We start from the raw sequence: 27,415 nt of genomic DNA, 5'->3' as shown, positions 1-27,415 counted from the left end.
GAGAAGGAAAAACAGAGAAAACATGAACTGGAGATGGCAAAAGCTGGGCTGCATGTGCCAGCCAACCCTAACAACCCGGCGCCAATTATTGCTCCCCAGCACAGGAAATTTCCCACCTACAAGGCAGGTGATGACACCGAGGCCTTCTTGGAAAATTTTGAAAGAGCCTGTCTTGGGTACAGCATCCCCGAAGACCAGTACATGGTAGAATTAAGGCCATACCTCAGTGGACCTTTAGCAGAGGTGGCAGCTGAAATGCCCAAGCCGCAAATGAATGACTATAAACTTTTTCAAACCAAGGCCAGATACAGGATGGGGATAACCCCAGATCATGCCCGTCGGCGCTTCAGAACCCAAAAATGGAAACCAGCGGTGTCATTTCCCAAACACGCCTACTACATTGCAAAAAACTATGAGGCCTGGTTAACAGGAAACAACATTCAAACCTTGGAAGAAGTGAACCTCCTCATACAAATGGAGCAGTTCTTGGATGGTGTTCCTGAAGACATCACACGGTACATACAAGATAGAAATCCCAAAACTATCGCTGAGGCGGGGGAGATTGGAGCCAAATGGATGGAACTGGCAGAAAGCAAAAAAGCTACTGTCAAGGGGAACGATTACCCCAGGGGGCACACAGACCATAAACCCTACAACCGAGGACAGCCAAAGACCCTACATACCACCCAAGTAAAGCCACAGATACCCTACTCTTCAACCTCACCAGTCTCCAGTAACTCACCTCGGCCCAGTGACCCATCAGATGGAAGATGCTTTAAGTGTAATGAACTGGGACATATCAAGGCCAACTGTCCCAAGAACACCATGCGAGTGCAATTCATTACACCACCATCACCCCAAAGATCCCCAGGCCCAGATGCCTCTCAAATACCCTTGGAGCGAAGGGAAAATTTGAGAGTGGGCGGAAAGAAGGTTACTGCGTGGAGAGACACGGGGGCACAAGTGTCAGCTATCCACCAATCCTTCGTTGACCCCAAATTCATCAACCCAAAGGCCAAAGTTACCATTTACCCCTTCATGTCACAAGCTGTAGACTTGCCTACAGCTGAACTGCCTGTCCAGTACAAAGGCTGGTCAGGAAGGTGGACTTTTGCAGTCTATGACAATTATCCTATCCCCATGCTACTGGGGGAAGACTTGGCCAACCAAGTGAAGCGGGCCAAGAGAGTGGGAATGGTTACCCGTAGCCAAACCAGGCAAGTTTCCAGACCCATTCCTGTTCCTGAGCCGTCCACAGACGCCCCGTCTGTGTTACCAGAGACCCAGACAGAGGTAGTGGACCCGGATTCCATGCCTACCACTGAAACAGCCACAGCATCTCCAGTACCAGGCCCGGAACTGGAACAGCAACCAGCACCAGCAAGTGCAACCCCATCTTCAAACTCAACACCAGTGGGCGCCAGCAAGCCAGAACTGGCAGAAGCAAAAGACAGCCATACCCAAAAGGCTCAGCCAGAGCCTGAAATACCCTCAGGTGCACCAGCGGAGAGCGGTTCACCAGCAACGGAAACAACCCCATCACCTACATCGCTTCCAGAGGGACCAAGCCCAAGTCCACAGTCTGAGGAGGAACTGGTGACCCCAGCCTCAAGGGAACAGTTCCAGGCTGAGCAGGAAGCAGATGACAGCCTTCAAAAAGCGTGGGCGGCGGCACGGAGCACCCCACCGCCTCTCAGCTCTTCTAATCGATCCCGGTTTGTTATAGACCAAGGACTTTTATACAAGGAAATTCTTTCTGGTGGACACCGGGAAGAATGGCAGCCGCAAAAACAGTTGGTGGTTCCAACTAAGTACCGGGGGAAGCTCTTAAGCTTAGCCCATGATCATCCCAGTGGCCATGCTGGGGTGAACAGAACCAAGGACCGGTTGGGGAAGTCCTTCCACTGGGAGGGCATGGGCAAGGATGTTGCCAAGTATGTCCGGTCTTGTGAGGTATGCCAAAGAGTGGGTAAGCCTCAAGACCAGGTCAAGGCCCCTCTCCAGCCACTCCCCATAATGGAGGTCCCATTTCAGCGAGTAGCTGTGGATATTCTGGGCCCTTTCCCAAAAAAGACGCCCAGAGGAAAGCAGTACGTACTGACTTTAGTGGACTTTGCTACCCGATGGCCAGAAGCAGTAGCTCTAGGCAACACCAGGGCTAACACTGTGTGCCTGGCCCTAACAGACATCTTTGCCAGGGTAGGTTGGCCCTCTGACATCCTTACAGATTCAGGGTCTAATTTCCTGGCAGGGACCATGGAAAAACTGTGGGAAACTCATGGAGTGAATCACTTGGTTGCCACCCCGTACCACCATCAAACCAATGGCCTGGTGGAAAGGTTCAATGGAACTTTGGGGGCCATGATACGAAAATTCATCAATGAATTCTCCAATAATTGGGACCTAGTGTTGCAGCAGTTGCTGTTTGCCTACAGGGCTGTACCACATCCCAGTTTAGGGTTTTCACCATTTGAACTTGTGTATGGTCACGAGGTTAAGGGGCCATTACAGTTGGTGAAGCAGCAATGGGAGGGGTTTACGCCTTCTCCAGGAACTAACATTCTGGACTTTGTAAGCAACCTACAAAGCACCCTCCGACACTCTTTAGCCCTTGCTAGAGAGAACCTAAAGGATGCTCAAGAAGAGCAAAAGGCCTGGTATGACAGACATGCCAGAGAACGTTCCTTCAAGGTAGGAGACCAGGTTATGGTCTTGAAGGCGCAACAGGCCCATAAGATGGAAGCATCATGGGAAGGGCCATTCACGGTCCAAGAGCGCCTGGGAGCTGTAAACTACCTCATAGCATTTCCCAATTCCTCACTAAAGCCTAAAGTGTACCATGTTAATTCTCTCAAGCCTTTCTATTCCAGAGACTTACAGGTTTGTCAGTTTACAGTCCAGGGAGATGATGCTGAGTGGCCTGACGGTGTCTACTACGACGGAAAAAAAGACGGTGGCGTGGAAGAGGTAAACCTCTCAACCACCCTGGAACGTCTGCAGCGGCAACAAATCAAGGAGCTGTGCACTAGCTTCGCCCCATTGTTCTCAGCCACCCCAGGACGGACTGAACGGGCATACCACTCCATTGATACAGGTAATGCTCACCCAATCAGAACCCCACCCTACCGGGTGTCTCCTCATGCCCAAGCTGCTATAGAACGGGAGATCCAGAACATGCTACAGATGGGTATAATCCGCCCATCTACCAGTGCATGGGCATCTCCAGTGGTTCTGGTACCCAAACCAGATGGGGAAATACGCTTTTGCGTGGACTACCGTAAGCTAAATGCTGTAACTCGTCCGGACAACTATCCGATGCCACGTACTGATGAGCTATTGGAAAAGTTGGGACGTGCCCAGTTCATCTCTACAATAGACTTAACCAAGGGGTACTGGCAAGTACCGCTAGATGAACCTGCCAAGGAGAGGTCAGCATTCGTCACCCATGCGGGGGTGTATGAATTCAATGTCCTTCCTTTCGGCCTTCGAAATGCACCCGCCACCTTCCAGAGGCTGGTAGATGGTCTACTAGCTGGACTGGGAGAATTTGCAGTTGCCTACCTCGATGATGTGGCCATTTTTTCACACTCCTGGCCCGAACACCTACTCCACCTGGAAAAGGTCTTTGAGCGCATCAGGCAGGCAGGACTAACTGTTAAGGCCAAAAAGTGTCAAATAGGCCAAAACAGAGTAACTTACCTGGGGCACCAGGTGGGTCGAGGAACCATAAACCCCCTACAGGCCAAGGTGGATGCTATCCAAAAGTGGCCTGTCCCAAGGTCAAAGAAACAGGTCCAATCCTTCTTAGGCTTGGCCGGATACTACAGGCGATTTGTACCACACTACAGCCAAATCGCTGCCCCATTAACCGACCTAACCAAAAAGACCCAGCCAAATGCGGTTAAGTGGACTAATGAGTGTCAAGAGGCCTTTACCCAGCTTAAGGCGATGCTCATGTCTGACCCTGTGCTCAGGGCCCCGGACTTTGACAAGCCATTCCTAGTAACCACGGATGCATCTGAGCGTGGTATAGGAGCAGTACTCATGCAGGAAGCAACAGATCACAACTTCCATCCTGTCGTGTTTCTCAGCAAGAAACTGTCTGAGAGTGAAAGTCACTGGTCAGTCAGTGAAAAGGAATGCTATGCCATTGTGTACGCCCTGGAAAAGCTACGCCCATATGTTTGGGGACGGCGGTTCCAACTACAAACTGACCATGCTGCACTAAAGTGGCTTCATACTGCCAAGGGGAACAACAAGAAACTTCTTCGTTGGAGTTTAGCTCTCCAAGATTTTGATTTTGAAATTCAACGCATCACAGGAGCTTCTAACAAAGTTGCTGATGCACTCTCCCGTGAGAGTTTCCCAGAATCCAGTAGTTAAAAAGTGTTCTTAAAATGTAAAAGTCTGTTAGTTATATACTTAGTAGTATATGTAAAGGTGCATGTGTTGTATTAATCTGTTTATTTTCAAGTTCTAGAAGGAAATTGCCGCCAGTGAGCTTCCCCACTGTCTGCAATTTGGGGGGCGTGTCATAAACAGATAGCTAAGGGTTAATGTCTCTTTCACCTGAAACACCTGACCAGAGAACCAATCAGGAAACCGGATTTTTTTCAACTTTGGGTGGAGGGAAGTTTGTGTAAGAGGTCTTTTGTCTGTCTGCCTGTTTCCTCTGAGCTTTGGAGAAGTAGTTCTATTTTCTAGTCTTCTGTTTCTAAGTGTAAGGACAAAGAGATCAGATAGTAAGTTCTATGGTTTCTTTTCTTTGGTATTTGCATGAATATAAGTGCTGGAAATGCTTTGATTTGTATTCTTTTGAATAAGGCTGTTTATTCAATATTCTTTTAAGCAATTGACCCTGTGTTGTATCATCTTAATACAGAGAGAACATTTGTATTTTTTCTTTCTTTTTTATATAAAGTTTTCTTTTAAGACCTGTTGGAGTTTTTCTTTACTTCAGGAAAATTAAGTCTGTACTCACCAGGGAATTGGTGGGAGGAAGAAATCAGGGGAAAGCTGTGTGTTGGATTGCTAGCCTGATTTTGCATTTCCTCTGGGTGAAGAGGAAAGTGCTTTTGTTCCAGGATTGGGAACGGAGAGGGGGACTCACTCTGCGTAGTTTCACAGAGCTTGTGTCTGTGTATCTCTCCAGGAGCACCTGGAGGGGGGAAGGGAATCAGGATTATTTCCCTTTGTTGTGAGACTCAAGGGATTTGGGTCTTGTGGTCCCCAGGGAAGGTTTTTCAGGGGGACCAGAGTGCCCCAAAACACTCTAATTTTTTGGGTGGTGGCAGCAGTACCAGGTCCAAGCTGGTAACTAAGCTTGGAGGTTTTCATGCTAACCCCCATATTTTGGACGCTAAGGTCCAGAATCTGGGAATAAGGTTATAACACACACCAATATAAATGCTGGAGGCAAAGCGAGGTTTAGAGTGGAGGCTGATGTCTTGTGACCCCCGCCATGTAATAACCTAGCGACCCCCTGAGGGGCCTCGACCCCCAGTTTGAGAACCCTGTTGTAAACTGTTTGAAATGGGCCACCTTAATTACATTGGCCTCATTAGCACTACAAAAGTGATTGTTGAGAATAGCCCATTTCTACCTTAATTGAATTGGCTTGTTAGCACTGACCCCTGCACACTTGGTAAGGCAACTCCCATCTTTTCATATGCTGTGTATTTATACCTCCCTACTGTAATTTCCACTCTATGCATCTGATGAGGTGGGCTGTAGCCCATGAAAGCTTATGCCCAGATAAATTTGTTAGTCTCTAAGGTGCGACAAGGAATCCTAAGTTTTGCTGCTATTCTTTTATATTCTTAAATGTGACTTGTTTGCTACTCTAGATGTGACTGTGAGAGGGTTAAGAAGGTTAAACTGAGGGGGGTTAGTGAGTAAACTTTTTCCTTTCCTTTCCTTTCTGTATTGTGGTTTGTTTTCCATAGTGAACTTGGTTTCAGGGTTAATTAGTCTAAATAGCTATGTTGAAGATGCTTGATGTATTAGATTTTTGTCTCATTTGTCAGTGTAACATTAATCACTATGTGCTTCTTGCCTTTGTAACAAACTTTTAAAATCTTCTTTTTTAAAGAATCCTCCTTTTCTTTAGGCCAGCAGGGATCATTATAATCATCTGGTCTGACTTCCTGCATAACAAGGCCAAAGAATCTTACCCAGTAATTGCTGCATTAAGCCAAAATTTCTGCTTGAGCTATAGCATATCATTTAGGAAGTCTGCATATCAAGACTTCAAATAATTGAGAATCCACTACATATGTAAGTAAGCTATTTCAGTGGTTATTTACCCTTGCCATTAAAAATGTGCACTTTATTTCTAGTCTGAATTTGCTTAACTTCAGTTTTCAACCTTAGAATCTTGTTAGGCCTTTATCCTTTAGGATTCAAGTCTCGTCTCAATATAGGTACTTTTTAGTTTTGTGGTTTGTATTACCTTCTCTTGCCTAAACTAAAGAGATTGAGCTGCTTTAGTTTTTCTTTAAAGGCTTAAAGGCATGTGTGGAGAATGAGAAATTTCTGTATTTTTATTAAAAAGATGTTAGTCAGTTACCCAGCTGCTTTTCTACTGTTACCTACTGGGTATGAAAGGATTAATTTCTTTCCAGGAACAAGGGGAATAAGAGATCAAATGACTAGGTCACATAGACATGCTGGAATTGGTATGAATGGACTATCAAGATCTGTCAAAATATGAATGGAGCCACCGTGGAGATACCAGTTAATGGTCCAACCATTGGTCTTTCAGTGTAACAGCTGCCAACCAAGGGGACTTTTTGGATGTGGACAGGCAAATTACATGTCTGACCACAACTCCACCCTTCCTGGGCAGGGGCAGGACATGTGAAAATAGCATAACTGAAACTTGAAACAAAGGATTTTGAAGTGTTATCAAACTCTAGTAAGAGCCCTGTTCTCATAGTTGATGGTAAATCAGTCTCATATGGATGGGCAAGATGAGGAAGGTTGACTGCAAGCATGCAGTCTGCCGGCAAAATGAGACCCTGCTAACTAAACAAGGAGATGCTGTCAGGCCAGATGGAAGACTTTTTTAGTTTTGCTTGATCTTTTTAACCCAAAGCCATAAATACTGTATTCCAGTGGACTAATAAATGCCAGTTTATTTTATAAAGGCTGTCTTTTGTCACTGCAAACAGCTGCTGGTTGCATAACTGCCATACGAGTAAGTCTTCAATGGGGGGGGAGAAGTAGTGGAGAAGTGGGGGGGGGGGGTCCAAGCTCATTTGGATCTGCTGAAGAAGCTACAGTGAGAAACAGGTGCAGCAGGCAGGGATGCAGTCTTAGAGTAACAGCCATAGGATTCTAAAAAGCTGTACAAAGGTCAGAAGCATAGCACACCCTTAGTATCCGTAACAGTGTATTTTCCAAACATCAGATCCTTTTTGAAGCTTTTTTCTTACCTCTTCCAGTTTTTAACGTTTTTGAATTGTGGACACCAGACGTGGACAACTATTCCAGTAATGGTCTCGCTAATATTACATTCAGATATAATACTAATCTCCCTACTCCTACTTGATATTCCACAGCCTATATATCCAAAGCTTGTGTTCTCAGCCACTTAGCTAAAGCGTTGCACTCGGAGCTCATGTTAGATTGGTTGTCACCGCTTTCCAGGCTACATCCCTGTCCCATAAGTGGGGTTTCCTAGATGCATGACCGTGCATTTGGCTGTGTTAGAACAAATGTTCAAATGAACATACCTTACCAGGTATTCCAGATGGTCTGTCCGTGACTTGCCTTTATCATTTACCATGAGCTCTTGTCATCTACACATTTTATCAGCAGTGATTTTATATTTTCTACCACATCATTGATAGATATTGAATAGCATAGCGCAGAGAGCAGATCCCTGTGGGACGGCACTAGAAACCCCTCACTTAGGGCATGTCTTCCCTAGCAATGTTAGAGCGCTGCTGTGGCAACGCTTTAACATGGCTTGTGTAGTTGCGCCATAGTGCTGGGAGAGAGCACTCCCAGTCCTAAAAAAACCACCTCCGCAAGGGGAATAGCTACCAGCACTGGAAGCACAGCTACCAGTGCTAGTGCACTGTCTACACTGGCACTTTACAATGCTGAAACTTGCAGGACTCAGGGGAGTGTTTTTTCACACCCCTGAGAAAGTTGCAGTGCTGTAAAGTGCCAGTGTAGACAAGCCCTTACAGTTACTTTGTGATCTATCAATTAACCACTTTTTTTGGCGTCTTGAGAACTCCACAACTTTTAAGACCACGTTCCAACCCTTCCTGTTCTGTTGTCTTTGAGCTTTAGGACTGTTAGGGAGGGGACAAATGTGGTAGAAACACATGCAGGAAACAGTTCTGCTGCTATAATTAAAACAAAATTACTGTCTTTTGATTTGAGGGACCAAATTACATGTACCGTTAGTATGTGGTGTTTGAATTAAAGTGGTGGTTGTACTTTCATACAGCAATCATTCTATTTTTGGAAACCAAGTGAAATTCCAAGATACAAATGCATTTTTGAAAGGATTAGTTAAAAATTCAATTCATGTCAGACTGATGAAGCACTGAACAGCTGGTGCTATGTTGGAAGTAGCTACTGATAAAGAGTTGTCATTCATGTACTTTAAAAATACCTCTCCTGGTACCAGATTACTCTATCAGCTTTAAGTTAAGGTGATTCAAGGTAAATGTATACCTAGGAGCAGTTACATTTCTAAATCTGTCTTCAGGACTTCATAAACTCCTACAATGCATAACACTAGCCTAGACTATAACTATGCCTTTTTTTTTTATGGCAGACCTCAAAATAGCATTCTTATGCTCTGGCAGGATCCTTAAACCAAATCAGTGTGGTTTTTTCCTCTACAAACTAGTCCAAGTATACTTAGACAAAATACTAAGGGCTGTAGTAGAAAACTTTAAACTTTGTAAGTTGTGTGCATAAATAAGTGCCTTTGTTTTGAAAGTGATCAGCCTCACCTTTCTTTCTCTCTCTCTCTCTCTCTCTCCTTGGAATGGGAGCTGTAAGCATTCACCTTTTTTAGATAAGCACCCAAGCTTACAAATGTGGGTGGTCATAGTTTCTTTTTTTATGGGTAGGCTTTTGTAAAGAGTTGGGTTTTGCATTAACATCTCTGGATGGTCACACTGGACTACATCTCCATTTCATGATAGTTTGTCTGGCTCTTTCTAGTTTTCATGTTTCTGATGAGCACATTTTAGGATCATAAATAACAAGGACTTTCTTGTTATTTATGGTAGCCTAATTCCACTCCAACAATGTAGTATTTGACACGGAATTGTGTTCCAGAAGCTGTTTTAATTTATTTTTTCCGCCCCTCCATTCCCGAATGCTTAACAGTGTGTGTGGGTGGGGGGGGGGGCATGAAAGATGCACCAGTTTACACTGTTCATAGTGTTGTCTTCCTGATGCTGCAAAAGAGCTTGAAATTATTGTTCTCATTCCTCTCAGTAGTGAACACTGAAACCTCAATTCAATAATTTCAGTGTCAACATTAACTGTTTCACTACTGATCTCTTTACTGATCTCATCCACCTGATGCACACCAACTCTCTCTTGGGCAACTTCTTAAAACCTCCAGTTCTGCCTTCTAATTTGTGCACGAGTTAGACATCAGTCAGTACAAAAATACGCAAATATTAAAAACAATGTGGGGACAGTGTAAAATTGAACTTCATATTAAAATAAATATAGATTATTATACTGATTGCTCTAATATTTGATTCACTAAAACTACCTATTTAAAACTATTATCTGAAGCTGCCACAGAATCCAGGGACTTTGCTACAGAAATTGTCCAGACTACACAAGACCTTATCAATAGGAAACAATACTAACCCATAAAGATGGAATGCATTTTCTCTGGTAGTGATGGGACTTCTCTCTGAGATGCAGGTTTAGAGCTTCTGTGAATTGCACTACTGTAACTCAGTGCTTCAGTAAGTGCATTTCAATTGGTTCAATAATGTGAAATCTGCTTTATTGCAAATTTGGTGAGTCTGTTCAAAGTATGTGTGTATATTTGTGTCTTCTGTACACTTTCTTATAAAGGGAGGAAAACTATTCTCCCTGCATCCAAGTCTAGTACTGATACAAGGCTTCCACATATAAACAGATATTCCAGGAATGCAAACAACCTCATTTGGCTGCAGGAGAGCCTTCTGTATTTAAAGTCCTTGCTGGGAAGCAAAGGAGAGTCCAGACTAAAATAGTTCAAGCTGCCGGCAGGGAGGGGGTTGTTGATACTTGACAAAGTGTGATTAAAACTTAATGTTTGTTTTCTTTTACATTATTTTAAATTTTAAATCAAACATTAAGTGAGACTTCAAACTAACTGCTGTGCTTTTGATGATTTTCTGGACTTCAGGAAGAGTTTATAGGGAATGTAACCTACAGTGTCAAGTTTGTTTTGACCTTCACTACTTCACGTTAATATCATGTGTGGCCTGTAATGTTGCTGAATAAAGGGAGGAAATTCTCTCTGCAAACAAGTATAGAAAAGTATGTATCCTCCTATTTTCTCTCTCATAATACAAAAAGGGAAACTTTTTGATACTGAAAGACATCAAATCTGAATGTGATAAAAAGGAAATACCTTATACAGATATACCTGTTTATACCTGTGGAACTCAATACCAGACATCACTGAGGCCAAGAAACCAATAGACTTAAAAGATTAAAATTTTCCATCCAATTCTTTATGTACATTAACATCTTGCTTGCTTTTAGAGAGCTGATCTAGGTTAAGCAGAAGTTTTTGTTGATCTGTCCACAGTGACACCCAAGATCTTTCCTAAGTGACAAACATTAATTGGAACCCAGCAATGTGTGTGGATAGTTCAGATTGTTCCTTTCACTGTAACCATGTTTTGATAAATGCAATTAACTTCCCATGTTGTTGTTCGTTCAGCTAGCTGCTTAAATCTAAAGTTTCTCTCACAAAATTTAGCTATCCACAGATTTTGTCACCTCGCTGTTGATCATGTTTAATAAATTAATCACTGGTTTTGGTAAGGAAACTTGGTGTGCTTCATTATTAACAAATAGGCATTTTTCAGAGTGGTAGCAGTGTTAGTGTGTATCAGCAAAAACAACAGGGAGTACTTGTGGCACCTTAGAGACTAACACATTTATTTGAGCATAAGCTTTCATGGGCTAAAACCCACTTCATCAGATGCATGGGTGGAAAATACAACAGGAAGATGTATATACACAGTACATGAAAAGATGGGAGTTGCCTTACCAAATTGGGGGGGGGTCAGTTCTAATGAGACAATTCAATTAAAGTGGGCTAGTATCAACAGGAGGAAAAATAAACTTTGTAGTGGTAATCAGGGTGGCCCATTTTAAACAGTTGACAAGAAGGTGTGATTAACAGTAGGGGGAAATTAGCTTGAGGAAATTAGTTTTTAGTTTTTGTAGTAAACAATCCACTCCCAGTCTTTATTCAGGCCTAATTTGATGGTGTCCGGTTTGCAAATTAATTCCAGTTCTGCAGTTTCTCATTGGAGACTTGTTTTGTCTCTTGGACAATCCATGTCAGTTTTTTTAGTTCTCAAGACCTTGTGATTACTTGATTTTTGTGAAGTAATTTGTCAAGGATAATTTAATTCACCATTTGTTTAGTATTCTCTTTTTTGATAAGCCAAAATCGAGTATTGTTGCTTTAATAGAAACTTTATTTGTTTTCTAGCTGTAAAACAGAAATTTGAGATCTTCACTCAATCTACAGAATCTCTTCCTTATCCAGTTAGATGAATCCATACTCTATTAAACATTTAGGAATAATATTCTGTCATCTAAACTAAAAAATAAAAGCCAACACGTGTATCTCAATCTAGATTCAGGACATTTGATCTCATCATTACTACCATGTTAAATGCAATGTCTCTTGTAGTCTGTCTTATATGGTGTTACTGGATACATTTGTTGGTACATCATAGATGGGATCAGAGTTAAGGTTGTTTGTGTTAACCATGCATTTCCTGACTCTAAAAGATACAATTGTTTAGAGGCTTTTTCAACCGTACCTTAATTTCCTGGCTTTCATTTTTCATAACTACAACTTAACTTTGTAGTAATGCTTTTCTTAAGTAACTGATACCTTTAGAACCTCAGAAAATGTTGTCTTTGACTTGTATGTTACACATTCCAGTGATCTATGATCCTGTAAAGAGCTCATTTCAATTTTTGTAGGTTTTGTGAATTAAATCTAAGCCTTGTTACACTGGCATCTGAGTAACTTCCTTTCCTGCATGCCAACCCCCCCCTCCCCCAAAAAACAAACAAAAAAAACCCATTCTCTAGGTCTGTTTCCCAATGCTTGTTTTAACTGTACCCATTCTATTATATACGGGTACAGAGTCAAACAGTCTGTCCGCTTTTTTAGAGGTACTAACAGTGCTGGGAGGACTGAAAGTTTTAACAAGCTAAATGGAGATAGTAAACAGGATGCCATTCTCAAATAGTCATAATGGTGACATTTAAAGTAAATGTATCTAAAAATGAATGTGTTCCCAGTGACAGCTAGAATAAACTAATGACAATTTGAAATTTTAAAGCTATACCATTTCAGTCAGAATTTAAAAAATATATATTTTTAAACTACAGTAAACTGAAACTAGGAGTCTAAAACTGCTGTCTCTAACTGCAGCATTTACAACAGCTTATCCCAGCTAGCTTGTTTGAAGTTTATCTTGCGGTTCCCTCATGTTCTCTAAAGTGACAGAGTTCACCGTTAAAGGGCTGAACAACTTAGAATTTAATTGTTGTGTAATAAGCCTTATCCCTCAATGAAATACTTCACTGAGGCTAGAGAGTGAGTGGTTTCTGACAGAAAGAACGGCAAGGGGAAAAAAACTGCAAAACTGGCATCTGTACATTCCTCCACAGTGTGCCTTTTTTTAAATTGGGACCTGCTTACATAGATGGTTCTCTGAACAGGCTTATTTCTTTACATACCACATCATTTAGTCTTTGGAATGCATGCAGCAAAAGGACAAGCCCCCAAAGTGACTTTCCAATCTGTTTTTGTGATTCCAGCCAAGTTCTCTTTAATGTATGGTGCAGGCTAAGTTGAGCTGGCTCTCTTAGAATATCACAGAACTAAAGCGCAGCTGCTGCTCTAAGTGGCACTGTGTGATAATAGAAAGGCTCTGCTATTTACTTAGACTCAAGTGCCTGGACTGGCGCACGCAGATATTATATGAAATCTGAAAGCATGAGGATAAAAGAGATTTCCTTGCGGCAAGATCCTGATCTAAGAAAGGAGTTGGCATTGCTAGCTCGAGGATGTGATTTTGTTTTACCTTCTAGATTCAAGAAGAGACTAAAAGCTTTCCAGCAGGTCCAGGTTTGTTTATGTTCTTCTCTATATAACTGCTGCCCCTACTTGTGAAGGCACAACTTTGATCTCCATAAACCTCATGAAGTACATGAAAGTTCTTCATTAACTAGGAATATTTGAATACTCGTTTTTTTTAAAATGTAGCATGTTTGTGTTCTAAAAAGAGTGCCTTACTGTGCCTTAGTCCTGTTACATGAATTGTGAATTGTTTTGAAAGCAAAAAAATCATAAATTTAGCATAACATATATATGCATGATTTGTTTGCAGATGTATGTGAAATAAAAAGGTTGGTGTACTTAATTAGCACCATTTGATTTAAAAGAATAGTTCCATTATAATCTACGTGCACTTTCCCCGTGGATATTAACTTACTGCTCACTAAAACTAGGTACAAAAAAGTAGGCTGCAGCTGTGCCCAGATATGAATGTACCCCTCCTTTAGCATGCTCTGTGTTGAATTCTACACATTATGTAACCCAATAAGACATTACCATTTTGGACTTCATGGATCAGATCAGTCCATAGTAAAGAAAATTTAAGATATTACTGTGTATTGCACAAGTATCTGCGTAACTGCTACTTTGCAACCTGTGAGTTAAATCCACCATTTTATGAAGTGGGTTCATTATTTGAGTGATTATGCATATCAAATATCACTAAGTGAAAATTATACTTGTATAGAGCAGAAATGCTTCAAGTGCTCCATTATTTTGTAAATTTCTGCAAGTGTGCTAGTTTAATGATGAAAAATTAATGTGATTTTTAAAAGGTATCACGTATTATCGTAATTTCCTGACATATTAAAGCTTCAAGAGTTAATGCATTTATCCTGTTTTTTTAATTTACGCCCACCTCCAATCTATGAGCAAAAAGTGTCTCCAAACTCTCTTGTATAGCACACCTGATCTTTTTGTACCCTATTTATTTAGGAAAAGATTGGCTGCCAAATTCAGAATTTCCTAGTTTTTGTGGAATTAAAGGTAATCAGAACGTAAATATGGCCTACAATTTAATTCTAAATTCCAAGTCTAATCTACTAGTCTCTTTCAGATGACCTTCAAGAGAAGGCCAAAGAAGCCCATGATCCTATAAATGCTTTGGTCTCCTATTAACTTAATATATTGGATTTAAAAATTGAATGGTGGTGGTTCAGATTTGGTTGAATTAAACTTGATTTGAAAAGGTCATTCCTTATTTTAAAGCAAGCTTATAATGCTGACCCTGCTATTTTAAAGCATTTAATGAACATTTGCTGTGAGTGTGAAAAGATTTGTATTACTGCAAAATTAGTTTTGGTGGCTTTGAGCATTGTAGAGAGAGCCTGAAAAGTACAAGTGAGAAATGCTATATGTGCTATTTATTTGTGCATCTTTGGTAATTTAGTTAAACGTTTAGAGATATCAAAGCTGGAGGATGGCTTACTCTAGTCACAATACCTTTTTGTAAACAAATCGATATTGCCCTCTGTAGTGCCCTCTAGCTTGAAAATAATCTTTTATCAACAAAAATGATAGTTACATTGTGTCGTGAAAATTTTGTTTGCTTTATGTGAAAAGGAACACTAAGTATAATGTAGCTAGATTGTATGCATAAGGATGTGTGTATGTACTAGGTATATAATATCACTAAAGGAAATTTAGAATAAGTGCTTGCAAATCTAAGGGCTTGTCCACTCTGCAATTTATAATTGTTTTAACACATTAACCAACATACTTGTAAAATCTAGCGTGGACAAGGAACAAACATTTGTTGCCAAGTCACTTTTTTAACCCTAGGGTTAAATATTCTTTGTATAGGTTGCAAGTTCCAGTTACTTAATATGTACAAGATTACAGCTTATAATGTAGTTGTAAACCAAAATACTCTGTGCAGAACGGGGGAAGAGGGAAGGCTTGTGCCCTTCTTTGCTTCTTTATGAGACTAGGGAAGACCTGGATGAAAGTTTAATTATCTTCTGCTTGTTTTTTACATAAGTATCAGGAATGTCAAATTGGTCATCACTGATTTTGTAGAAGATGTATTGGGAGACTCAGAATATGCTTATTGTGAGCACGAACAATTTAACTGAAGGAGCAAGAGAGTTGTATTTTTAACACAGATGTTCTTTATCCAAATTAGAGCTGATTGGGAATTTTTCAGTGAAACTATTTTTTTCAGAAACTGTTGATTTGCCAAAATTGAAATTTTTCATGGAAATGAGTTTTGACAAAACTTTTGTTGAGAGAGTTTCTCAAGATAAAATTTCAAGAGAGACCACCACCCCCAGAATAGCCAAGAGCCTGGTGGTAGTTAGGACACCAGTCATCAAGTCCTTGTTCTGAATTAGGCAGAGCATGAACCTGAGTCCCCACATCCCTTAAGAGTGCCCTAACTACCAGGCTATTGGCTATTCTGGGGGCAGTGGGAGGTCTCTGGCTTCTCACACACAAAACATTTCAGAAGATCTCTGCTCTGTCCCAATGTAGAATAGGGAAAAATTTTGAAGGCTCAAAAATGTTGGTAGGACACAAACAAGTTTCTCACTCAATTCTAATCCAAATGTTACTTATTTCCAGTAGTGCCCACTATGTGATAAATGCTTTCAGAATAGAAGTAGAGATGGTCCATGTTTCATGAAGCTTATGTTGAAGTTATGCAAGCTGTTGAGGGTGGGGAGGGAGAGGAGTTTTAAGCTGTCTGGCCATAGCTTACTCTCTCAGTTGCTTAACTTTTATTCTTGACTCTTATAGTTTCATTTCTGTACTTCTCTGGTAGTCATAGTGCCTTTCAGAGAAGGGGACAAGATTTCAATTTCTAATGTAAAAACTAGAATATGAATCTTTCAATTTTCAGACATCATAAAGAAGCAAAAATCGGGGCAACCCACTTTTTTCTTTGTAGACTGCCTTTAATTTTTTTTAAGTGTGGGGATCAGATGAAATGTTTAACTTGTTAGAGAAACTCCAGATTTCCTCTAGCAATTAACACTGAACTCTTGAATGAATACCCAAAAGAGAAATAATATTAATATATAGCAAGGTATTGTTCTTAGTTTGTGTGTGAACATATGTGACTAAAACATTTGTTGTGAGGTAATTCAAATTGATTGATGGAATTATAATGGCTTCTGGGACAAGTCAGTGGGCTGCTTTTTTTTTTTTTTTTCCTTCCCTGAGCTCCACATGTAAACAACTTCCAAGTACAATATATCCTTTCTGGAATCAAACAATTTGTTTTATGAAAGTCTTCTAATGAACTGCAGTAGAAATCACTGGAAAGCTGGGTAGGCTTGAAGAGCCTGGGGACAGGCTATTTTCCAGCATCTGGTTTTATCATCTCATAGTCTAGGGGTGATAAAATAGAGACAGATTTTTTTCCCTAGAAAAGCTCTGAAAGTAATTGGGTCAGCCTTTCATAACTGATGTGGAAGAAGTAGTAGTCCAAGCCTAAAATCCGCCTTTTACCACGTTGTTGGAAAATACTGACTTTCTCAGTTGTCAAAATTATTTTTCATGGATAAGCAGAATTTTGCATTGATTATATGCAAAAGAGGCTAGTCAGGAGATTTCAGATACTCTCTTAACCCATCAAACTTGTAGGTAATTGGAATGTGAAACTTTAAAAGGTAGCTGTATCCCAATTGCTCATCAGCTTCAGGGAAACTTTGGAATCAGAAGTCAATCATATGGAACATATGTCAGCTGTATTGGAAACTTAAATATGTGAACTGAATTGAAAGTTTGTTGCTTGCTGATAGTTGAGTTTGGGTATTTCACTCTATGGTTGGTGACACATCTGTTGGAACTGATATGTAAGCCACCTTAGCACCTACATAGTGTGGTGATGTATTTGAAGTTGGAAGCAAAAAAGATAATACACAATTAAAATGTATAATTTATAATTTGCACCCAGATAGCCTATTGGGTTGGTTGAACCAGAAAAAGATATTTTCTATGTTTAGGAGCCCAAGTCATTTTGTAAAATAGTTCATCTTTAATGTTGGAACTGCAAATTTCTTCTTTAGAAGAGCTAAATTTATTTTTGTGGTGAGTGCTTCTAGCATTCAGCCTGAATTCTAAAATAACCCTTTTCTTGAATTTGGGAGAGCCACAGCTCCTGCTATACTGTGATTTTTTTTTTTAAGCATAATCATTCTGTGATATCACAGCTACTATTGTCCCACTAAAGTACAGAGCAGGATTGGAAGGGATCAGGCAAGTACACTGCTACCTTGATATAACATGACCCAATATAACACGAATTCGGATATAACACAGCAAAGCAGTGCTCCGGGGGGCTGCACACTCCGGTGGATCAAAGCAAGTTCAATATAACACGGTTTCATCTGTAACACGGTAGGATTTTTTGGCTCCCGAGGACAGTGTTATATCGAGGTAGAGGTGTATATGTATAGTTGTACAAAACATTTTCCCCTTTAGATAAAAATAAAGGCTAATTCAATGAGCATCTCTGTCATGATAAATGCCTCTTATGCTTGCTATTTGGGATATAAGCGCACACACATCTTTAAACATTTTTTAAAAGTGAGCAACTCAGAAGACTGGCTTTCCTTCTATCTAAAGGAAGCAGCTAATCACTCTTGAAGTAGAAGAGCTTTTTTAGCTCATATCTCCAGTGACGACTTCTTCAATTTTTCTGTCTCCGAAAAATGACAATGGCAACTAAGATTGGTGACACTTTTTTTGCTTTGCCACTGAAATTCTTTAACTCTCAAGCTCTGGTGGTATGCCCAAGAGAGGACAAGGAATGTACCTTCAGACCTCTGTGTGGAGTGTGATAGTCTACGGCTTTCTTTTTGGTTCTTCCTGCTGCTTCCTTCAGTGACAGATAAGAACTCTAGCCCAAGTCCAGGTGAAATCATTGAATAGCTGAATGACTTAGTTGAGGTAGTAGATAATGCTTAAGACTGCAGTTACCGTGGGGAACTCCTTTGATCACTGATCTTCTAGCAGACCAGCTTTCCATAATGGATCTGTTTTCAGAGCTGGTATTAGTGTATCCACAAGGGTTAGTATTCATGGGGCAATGCAGGGTCAGTACCATATCACAGCCATACATTATCCTGTTTAGATTGGTAGCCCTGTTTTCCTCTCCCCTGCCCTTCCTCCTCCCCCTCCCCCCCAAAAAAAAAAAAACAAAAACCTGGCTGCTACACAGAGAAGATTTGAGATCAAATTGATATTTTTTGCAGAAACCAAACTTATTTTATACATCCAGTTACATAACAGTATAGTAAGAAAAAAATGAAAGAAAAGATCCTGTATGCTTTATCTGGAGGGAAGTGCTGCAGCTAATCGTAGCTGGTTATTCACCTGTTCTATACCACAAAATTGTTTGGAGCCCACACTGTTAAGACAGCACTTAAGAGATTTAAGATACCTAAAAGCAAGAAGTCAGATAATCCTATTTAGATTATAAACTACCTGTTTGGAAAAGGGCCAGTGCTAATGGGTTCCCATGGCTTTACGTGTGAGACTAGTCATTTCTTTAAAGACTGTCAGAAAGCTTCTGGAGCCAATACAATGGTGACTATTAAAATCTCTCCTAGCCTGGGTTGAGAGTCCATTTTACAATCCTCTCTGCTCTGCAGATGACTTTCAGAATGCCTGAATCACTGGGTGTAAAAATGTTGACTGACTTCTTACTGTAATATGTCTCCAATATTACTGCTACCCTTTGACTCCTCTGATCTAACCATATTACCCCAAGTTATAGAAACCCTGGTCCTCCCCATTTAAAAATATTTGAACAAAACCAGATATTAGAGTAAAAACAAATGTTAAACTCCACTGTTGATTCTCTTTGTTAAATCATCTCTACATTGGCTATTAATATTGTAAACTCTTTGCAGAGGTGCATGTTTTATTTATTTACATGACATACAGGGGCCCAAAGAGTCAAAGGTGTTAACATAACCCAGTCACTGTCCAACATTTAAACAAGGTTCAGGGTTTGATTAGAGACCTCAGCCTGCTTCATACCATGGCAAACACACCATTAAAAGTCCTTTTAACATTTTATTAAAGATACAGAAAAAGGAAAACAGGTAAAGCATTTGGCAAGGATAGTATTAAGCCCTCGTCCAGACTAACCCGCGGCATCGGCGGGTTAAAATCGATTGCTCGGGGATCGATATATCGCGTCTAGTCTGGACGCGATGTATCGATCCCCGAGCGCGCTTACATCGATTCCGGAACTCCATCAACCCGAACGGAGTTCCGGAATCGACACGGAGACCCGCGGACATCGATGCAGCGCTGTCCAGACGGGTGAGTACCTCGATTTTAGAAATTCGACTTCAGCTACGTTATTCCCGTAGCTGAAGTTGCGTATCTAAAATCGATTTTAATATCTAGTCTGGATGTGGCCTAAGTGTTTTCCTTTTCTTTTAACAACATCCCTTTCCCTTTAGCTGGAGTTTTTAGAAGGAAAAAAAAACCTTGTTTGACTGTCTCTTAAATAACTATCCTTTCTGGGGAAAAGAGGAGTTCATTGAGATTGGCTGGAGCTGTTAAGTCTGATTCCATTAAGAAGACAGAACAAACACCCGAAAGGAAGAGAAGAAGCAGCTTCTTTCTCTGATATTGACTTTCATTTGCAATCTCACTGCTGGAAAAACATAGGCACAGCACCTGGTCATAGCTACTCCTAGACCTGGCAACTCATATCAAAATTGCTTTTAGTTACCTCTTTGGTTACAGGCTTAGAGCATTGCTACAAAATATACAGTCTTGGTGGGCTAAGCCAGACTCTGTCTAGACAGAAGGAAAAAGAAGAGGGGGTAGGAAAGAGAAGAAATAAAGTAAGGAAAGGACACATTGGGGGAAAGAAGCGGCAGAGACAGTCATTCTCATATCTAGGTGGTGATTGGGCTTCAGCCAGGGCTGGTTGAGGTGCCAATGTCATTTGGTTCCCTCTGGCCATCTTTCAGGATTGGGATGAAGGAGGTCTGGGGTCCCAGAAGATGGTGCAGGTGGCAGCTGTGATGGTGAAGCCTCTCCAGTAGTCATTTTTTCTCCCAAAGGGAATTATGGGTGGAGTAGCCCATCCCCTCATTATTCTGTCCACCGATTAGGCCTAATATCTGACATACTAATTTTGGTTAACTGATTTTTCAGTTTCACACTGTTCTTGTTTACCTGGCATGATCTTAACAGACCTTGAATTATTATATCAGTAGCCTTTTTGTTTGAACTAATTCAGTTTTTCTCAGCAACATTTTGTTATAGGTTATTGTGATATCTTATGAACTTACACTCACTCCTTATAGTTGAACTCACAATTAGGGTAAATTTATAAACCCAGTTATCACAATATGACTTACTTTCATCTACCTGAAAAGTACTTGGAGTGCTAGAACTAAACATAAAATATCTTCAGGACCTCAGGCTTCTCTGTGATGAAGGACTGCAGACAGTATGGCAAAGCTGTTGCATTACTGCTTACTTCTGAAGCAGATCAGTATATCCACACCAAGCAGTCTGCCTTGTGTAAACTGTTTCAGCATGTCTACACTCTGCATTCCTTCCAAATATTGCCAGAGCAATACACTGAGACACAGGTTCCTTTTCATAACTGTCCAAAGCAGGGATATGTGGGACAACATATAAGATATTGTAGGACCCAGAAGGGTATTCTGACAAACAAGGGTAATACCTCAGAACACTTCCTGTCCCACAATAATGTTGTCTGAATGTCTATCCATATACATATTCCACTGTTTGAGGTGCGCTCAACATGCACATGCCAAGTCTTTTCTAATCAGTTGTGCCCACTGAGCTGGCACATGCACCATGTATGTCTTCATGCCTGCAACAGAGGACATAAAGGATAGGGCCCCATTTCCTTCTCACCATCCATAGCTAAGAGTTGAAGTTTGTCAATTCTCTTACCATACTAGCCATTATCTTGTAAATGGTTAGTTTATAGCTAGCATTAATAGGTTTACTTTAGTTTCTTGATGGTTTCCATTTTAATCACATTTGGGAACTTGTTTTGCTTGTTTTGTCTTTCTGGGAGTACTGGGTACCAGTCTGGTCAGTATGACTGATCATAGGTCCCCAGAATTTAAACATTGTTCATCTTGTGAAATGGTCATGCTGTTGAATGGTGGTTACATAAGATGTTTGTTCTGCCTCAGAAGGTCACATCCCTGACCAGTGTGACATTTACTGATCGTTCTGGAGAAGAATTCCGCAAGCTCAAGAATCTCATCTCGGGATTTCTTCTTGAGCAGTCATTACATACACATTCAGGCCTAACTTTGGTTGCTAAAAAGTACAAGAGATCTTTGAGGAGTACTCCTGCAGCTTTGTTCTCACAGATTGTGAAAATAGCCCTCAAATAATCTGTTTTGAGAGAGTCTTTGGGAGACAGTGGTAAGAAGGGGTGCAAGACCCCCAGGGAGAAGAGGGGCAGATCATCTCAAAGTATGACTTCCAGATCTCATAAAAATCCTGAGAAATAAATGATGCTTCAGAAGTCTCTGAGCATCCATACTGGTATTGTTTGAATGAATTACACTTACTTCAAATCTCACCTAGTATCATTTTGGCTATTTGGGTTCCTTGATAGAGATCCTGTGATCAAGCCTTAGCAGTGCCAACTACCCCAGTACCATAGCATCAATACCATCCGTTAGTGGATGACCAGTGTAACTATGACTCCAGCACCAACAATTGCTTATATTAGCACCTATTTCTCTCATGCCCATTTCTTTGGTACAGATGCAGTTTGAGCTACTCCAGCGTTGACCGTATCGGGCAACCACAGAACTTGCCATTTCATTGGTACTTGATTCCACTTCTTGCTTCCACAAGACTACTCCCATTGGCTCAGTCTGCAGCATAGGTTACAGTACAGTCTACTGTACCAGTACTGACTAGAGCATCCCATGTATATTCTCACTACTCCAATGGGAACAGCACTGTCCTTTAATGAGGACTATTTCCACCTCATTTACTTCAGTGGTCAGTGGAGGGCTGCCTCCTACAAGATCGCAGTTATCAGGACTCGCTGAATCCCCTATCCTACAGAGAGCATCTAAACCAGACTCCCACTTTTATGATAGGAGCTCATACGCTCACTCTAGATACTGATACTCATTGCCTTGGCTACCGGTTGGTATCTTATTTTCCTGCGTCCCTGGAATTTTGGGGACCCCCCCCGAGCATAGAAGACTAATCTCAACGACATATTCAAGACTTAAATCTCTAGCCCCTGATCATCGGAGACCAGTTCACAAGGCTTCTTCTCTGGACCAAGACTTGCAGGCTGAAAACAGACCATCCCTGCACTCTCAAAGGGGAACTGACAGAACCTGTTTATTACCACTAAGTGGAAAATCTATTTAGGTTTGGAAGCCCACTGTAGGGTCTGTAGTGCTGGAGACATGAGTGACAACACAGTCCTGAAGTGCTGTATTATCAACATGCAAAATGTCCCTGATGGATTCCCCAAAAACTGGGGCAGTAGATAGAATCTGTATTTCCACATGTCAATCCATACAACCATCAGCGTATGACAGCTGAACAGGCCACTACTCCTTAGTATCTGAGATGGATCACAAGAGCCTGAATGTTTAGTCTGGCAAAGAAAATGGTACATAAATCACAAATATTCTAGAGTGGACAATCTTCCCCACTGTAGTCTAAGCTGGGGCAGGGGAGATTGTAACATTATCCTGCTTTAGTCAGGTTAAGTTTTAATATACACACAGGAGAAGGCACTGCTTCACTGCCACTTCATAAGGAGCAGAATGTGGTGGTTGCCTTCAGCAGGACATATGTAAGACATTTTTTTTAGCCTGTTATGCTTTGTACAAAATTTGTGAAAGCAGGACTGGAAGTTTCCTTCTGACAGTGAGCTGAGATGCCAGGCTGAGGAGGCAAAGTATTTCACTAGTCAGTGCCATAACCTATAATTAGGTACCCCACAACAGCTGGCTTTGATAGATGTTCTGATATAATTAAGAATGTCCTCTATCAGCACTTTGGAAAGAGAAAATGAGGCAATGCAGATTGATACTGACTTTTTATATTTATAAGTTGACACCAACATTTTCATAATGTTGATTGTTGGTAACTTTCTGGAAACTCCAAAAATGATCATAGAACAGAATATCTGAGCATTAATATTTTTTAAAAATAAAAGCTGCAGTTCTATTAATGATAAGCAGTACTTCAGCAGCATAGCAGAACAACTAAAAGCAGTATCTCAGCAGCAGCAGTGCTGACACAACACAGAAGCAGTAGTGGTACTTCAGTTCCCAATAAGGCTGCATACTTGCCCAAGTCTGTTGTAATAAATCAAGAAACAAAAGGAACAAGAACAAGAACAGAATCTTTGTACTTCTGAAATTATAAGTGGTGCAGGTATAACATTTAGGGTCTAGGTTCTTACCTGTTGGGACTAGTGTTGAGTGTAGATGCAGTCATAAGTGAGGAGTGCACTGGATGCATTCTACAAGCATGAAATGTCATTTAGCAGTAGATGAAGAGCTGTCAGTTGGTGTGCTTTTTGCTACTTTTTAAATTACATCTAATGTGCCCAAGTGGGGAGCGATTATGATATTTGTTGCTGATCTACTGAAAATCAGTTTGATTTGCCAGTTGTAAGACTTTTTAAAAATTTTCCTGTGAGCTGGCTTGTGTTACGCAATTATGTGCCAATATTCCACTGCATATGTGTGCATATATAAGTTAATTGAAAATATTTTTAGAGTGCTCTTGCTCAGTGCTGTAAATTTGCATGTATCTAAGGAGGTTGAATAGAATTTCAATTTTAATGTATGAATTTGTTGATTATGGTCTGCAGAGATCAAATTTGGTAAAAATAGAGGTATTCCCCAAGTTCTACCCACTTAAGTCTCCAAAGTGAGACATCATTTCTAGTAGATTGTGATAGCCCAGAATCCAGTGTGCCTTTTGTGTCTTGCTAGGCTCTATTAGGCGTCTTGGATCCTTCTTGATGGATGAAAAAATACCTGATGGAACTCTTTGAAGTGACGACACCTTGTAGTCCAGTAAACTGTTGCGTTATGAACTCCTGTCTCCAGTCATCCAAGGACATGCAGATAATCTTGCAGTAGAGTAATAGGTAGACCATTGCTGAGACCCTGTAATGGTGGAGGGGTCATATCCATTTCAGTGAAGCTTGTGGAAGGCTGCTTTACCTGGTATCCTCATTGCTAATCTAGAGAAATAGATAGTTGAACTACTTGTTCTGCTGACTTGTGGCAGGAAACATGTAAAAATCGTTACTTACACTAGATAGTAGGCTTGATCCTGACAGGGAGCAGCAGAAGGATTGGCTAATAAACTAGAAGTTATCAGATTGGTACTGAAGTACTTCAGTTGAATAAATAGATCTGGCTTCTGTTCTGGTAATGATACTGGTTGGGCAACCCGTTTTGAACACTTGACTTTGAAATATGGCAGCCTAAGGAATTCTGGAATTTCTGTCAACTTCTGCTCTTAAAGTTGTCCCTTTCAACCAACATGAAATATGTTGATAGGTCGTAACTGGGTTCAGAGGAGAGATGGAATTGTGGTCCCAAGGATAATGGGTAGGAACCAGTTGGTTTATCTGGGAAATAAAGCTTTCAGTGTTTTGGGTATTAATCAGCCTCCAGAAGGTGTTGCATACCTTGCTTATTTTATCCCTCTGAATGGAAAAAAAGGGACAAACTTACTAATATTCAGCTTTGCTGGTTGCTATGTCCACCCTTACAATAACAATGACTGGGCCCTTGAATTGCTAATCTGACTTCTACTGTACATCCCTGATCAAGCACACAGTGAAATCCTACATGGAGAGCTCTTCATCTCTAGGGTTTTTTCCATCTGTAATGATGGCAGGTGGAAGATCAAATAGTCTGTCTGAGCCATTGAGCTCTTAGTCCTAGTTCCCATCCCTGTCATTGTGAACACTGCCCTCAGCAACATTCTACCATGGGCCACTCTGCTGTTAAAAGTTCCCAGACAAACTTAAGACATCTTGTGGATGAGAATTGTGCTTTAACTTCTTGAAGAAGGGATAAGTCAGCCTTCTCACCCTGAAAGTCTAGTCCTGTGGTTCTCAAACTTTTGTACTGGTGACCCCTTTCACATAGCAAGCCTCTGAGTAACCCCCCCCTTATACATTAAAAACACTTTTTTAAAATATATTTAACACCATTATTAATGCTGGAGGCAAAGTTCATGACCCCCCATGTAATAACCTTGTGACCCCTGAGGGGTCCCGACCCTCAGTTTGAGAACCCCAGTCTAGTCATTGCTTTAAATCTCATTGAATCTCACTCTCAGGCTGATTTTTTTTTGTTTTTTGGTTTTTGTTTTTGTTACTTCATTGCTTTTGCTGCAGTTGACAATTTCATGCACATTGCAACACTTTCATATGCCACTCTCTTCCAGTTGGTGTACTTACAATCACTGTGGATTGCATAATTGCCTCTGCTTCCAGGTAAATTTTAATTTGCCTTGAGCCAGTAGCATCCTGACCATAAGAGGAGTTTTACATGGAAATACATTGAGGATCCAAAACTTGCAGATAGAATACACAAGAATTCTGAGATCTCTCAGTTGTGAATGTTGGTGACAAATTATATGCTATAATTGAGGCAAATACACAGTGTTGTATGTAAGCAAGGGGCTTCGTGGATAATTACCCTTTGGCTGCCATCAGGCACATAAACCATAATGCACAGAACATTCATCTAGGATAGTTGCAGAATTGAGTTGGAACATCGTGACTGCACTGGGAGGGCAGTTGAACAAGTGTAGCTGTGATCCCATCACTTCCCTTCTGCATTGACTAGTTGAATTGATCTCTGAAGTGTGTACAAGACTAGCTGGAGAGCTAGTGCAAGTGATGAAATGATATTCTGTACTCTTGTGAAACATTTGAAGCACTCATGTGGACAGTGTCCTAGATACTGGAATGTGCACTGTAAATGCCGAAAGTTTCCAGGATAGACTGGCCTTTTATTGTCTCAATGCCCCACCTAAACCACTAGGCGACTTCAATGTGTAATCAGCCAACATACCCCTGAAGAAGTGAGCTGTAGCTCACGAAGGCTCATGCTGAAATAAAATTGTTAGTCTCTAAGGTGCCACAAGCACTCCTGTTCTTTTTGCGGATATAGACTAACATGGCTGCTGCTCTGAAACCAACATACTATGGTAGCTCCAGTACAATCTGAAGGACCACCTAATTTCTAAGATTAAACCAAGCCTGAACGAGAGCTGTCTCCTACAGTAACTCCTCACTTAAAGTCGTCCCAGTTAATGTTTCGTTGTTACGTTTCCGATCAGTTAGGAAACATGCTCGTTTTAAAGTTGTGTAATGCTCCCTTCTAACGTCGTTTGGCAGCCGCCTGCTTTGTCTACTGCTTGCAGGAAGAGCAGCCTGTTGCAGCTAGCTAGTGGGGGCTTGGAACCAGGGTGGACCAGCAGCGCCCCCATTAGCTCCCCACTTCCCTGTGCAGCAGCTGCCCAGCAGGCTAGCAACTGCAGCTGTCCCTCCGCCCCACTGCCATGTGCTGCTCCTGCCCTCTTCCTTGGAGCTGCTCCCCAAGACACCTGCTTGCTGTGCGGTGGGGAGGGAAAGAAGAGAGGGCTAATGTCAGGGTGTCCCCCTCCCCCGCTCCTGCACCCCACTTACCTCATCTTCAATAGAGCAAGGGGGACACACCAGGGCTCAGAATGGAGGGAGCTGCAGCAGCTGCGGTCTCAGCAAGCTGATATTAACAAGGTAGTGTACTTAAAGGGGAAATGTGCATTTCTTCCTCCATTCCTGCTGCCTTGTAGAGTGAGAGAGTTAACCCTTGAGGGCTCAGCCAATTGCTAGTTCATCATTTAACAGTAAGGGAAATATCCCTCCCTCTGACTCCTCCACCTCAACTAAGCTTCACAATCATCATCACTGTGTACCAGTATTAAATTGTTTAAAACTTTGTGTGTGTGTGGTCTTTGGTGAAAAACATTTCCCTAGAACCTAACTCCTTCATTTACATTAATTCTTATGGGGAAATTAGATTCGCTTAACAT

The 27,415-nt window shown here is 41.2% G+C and overlaps 1 protein-coding gene across 2 annotated transcripts in view; it reads left to right on the top strand.

The window, feature by feature from the left end:
* Positions 1 to 27,415, top strand: part of PPP2R3B (protein phosphatase 2 regulatory subunit B''beta) — a 114,232-nt gene that overhangs the window by 30,109 nt on the left and 56,708 nt on the right. Inside the window, exon 1 of one of the 2 annotated variants that reach the window (XM_030571620.1) lies at positions 13,052 to 13,372. The exons of the other annotated variant lie outside the window; for it this stretch is intronic. Coding sequence (XP_030427480.1) covers positions 13,226 to 13,372 — 147 coding nt within the window. The 5' untranslated portion in view covers positions 13,052 to 13,225. Of the gene's footprint in view, positions 1 to 13,051; positions 13,373 to 27,415 lie in introns of those variants that run through there. 2 annotated transcript variants of the gene reach the window in all.

Source organism: Gopherus evgoodei, chromosome 1 (genome assembly GCF_007399415.2).
Source record: "Gopherus evgoodei ecotype Sinaloan lineage chromosome 1, rGopEvg1_v1.p, whole genome shotgun sequence".
Lineage (NCBI taxonomy): Eukaryota > Metazoa > Chordata > Testudines > Testudinidae > Gopherus > Gopherus evgoodei.
Note: the sequence above shows the minus strand (reverse complement) of the source record. Positions and strands in the feature narration are given on the sequence as shown.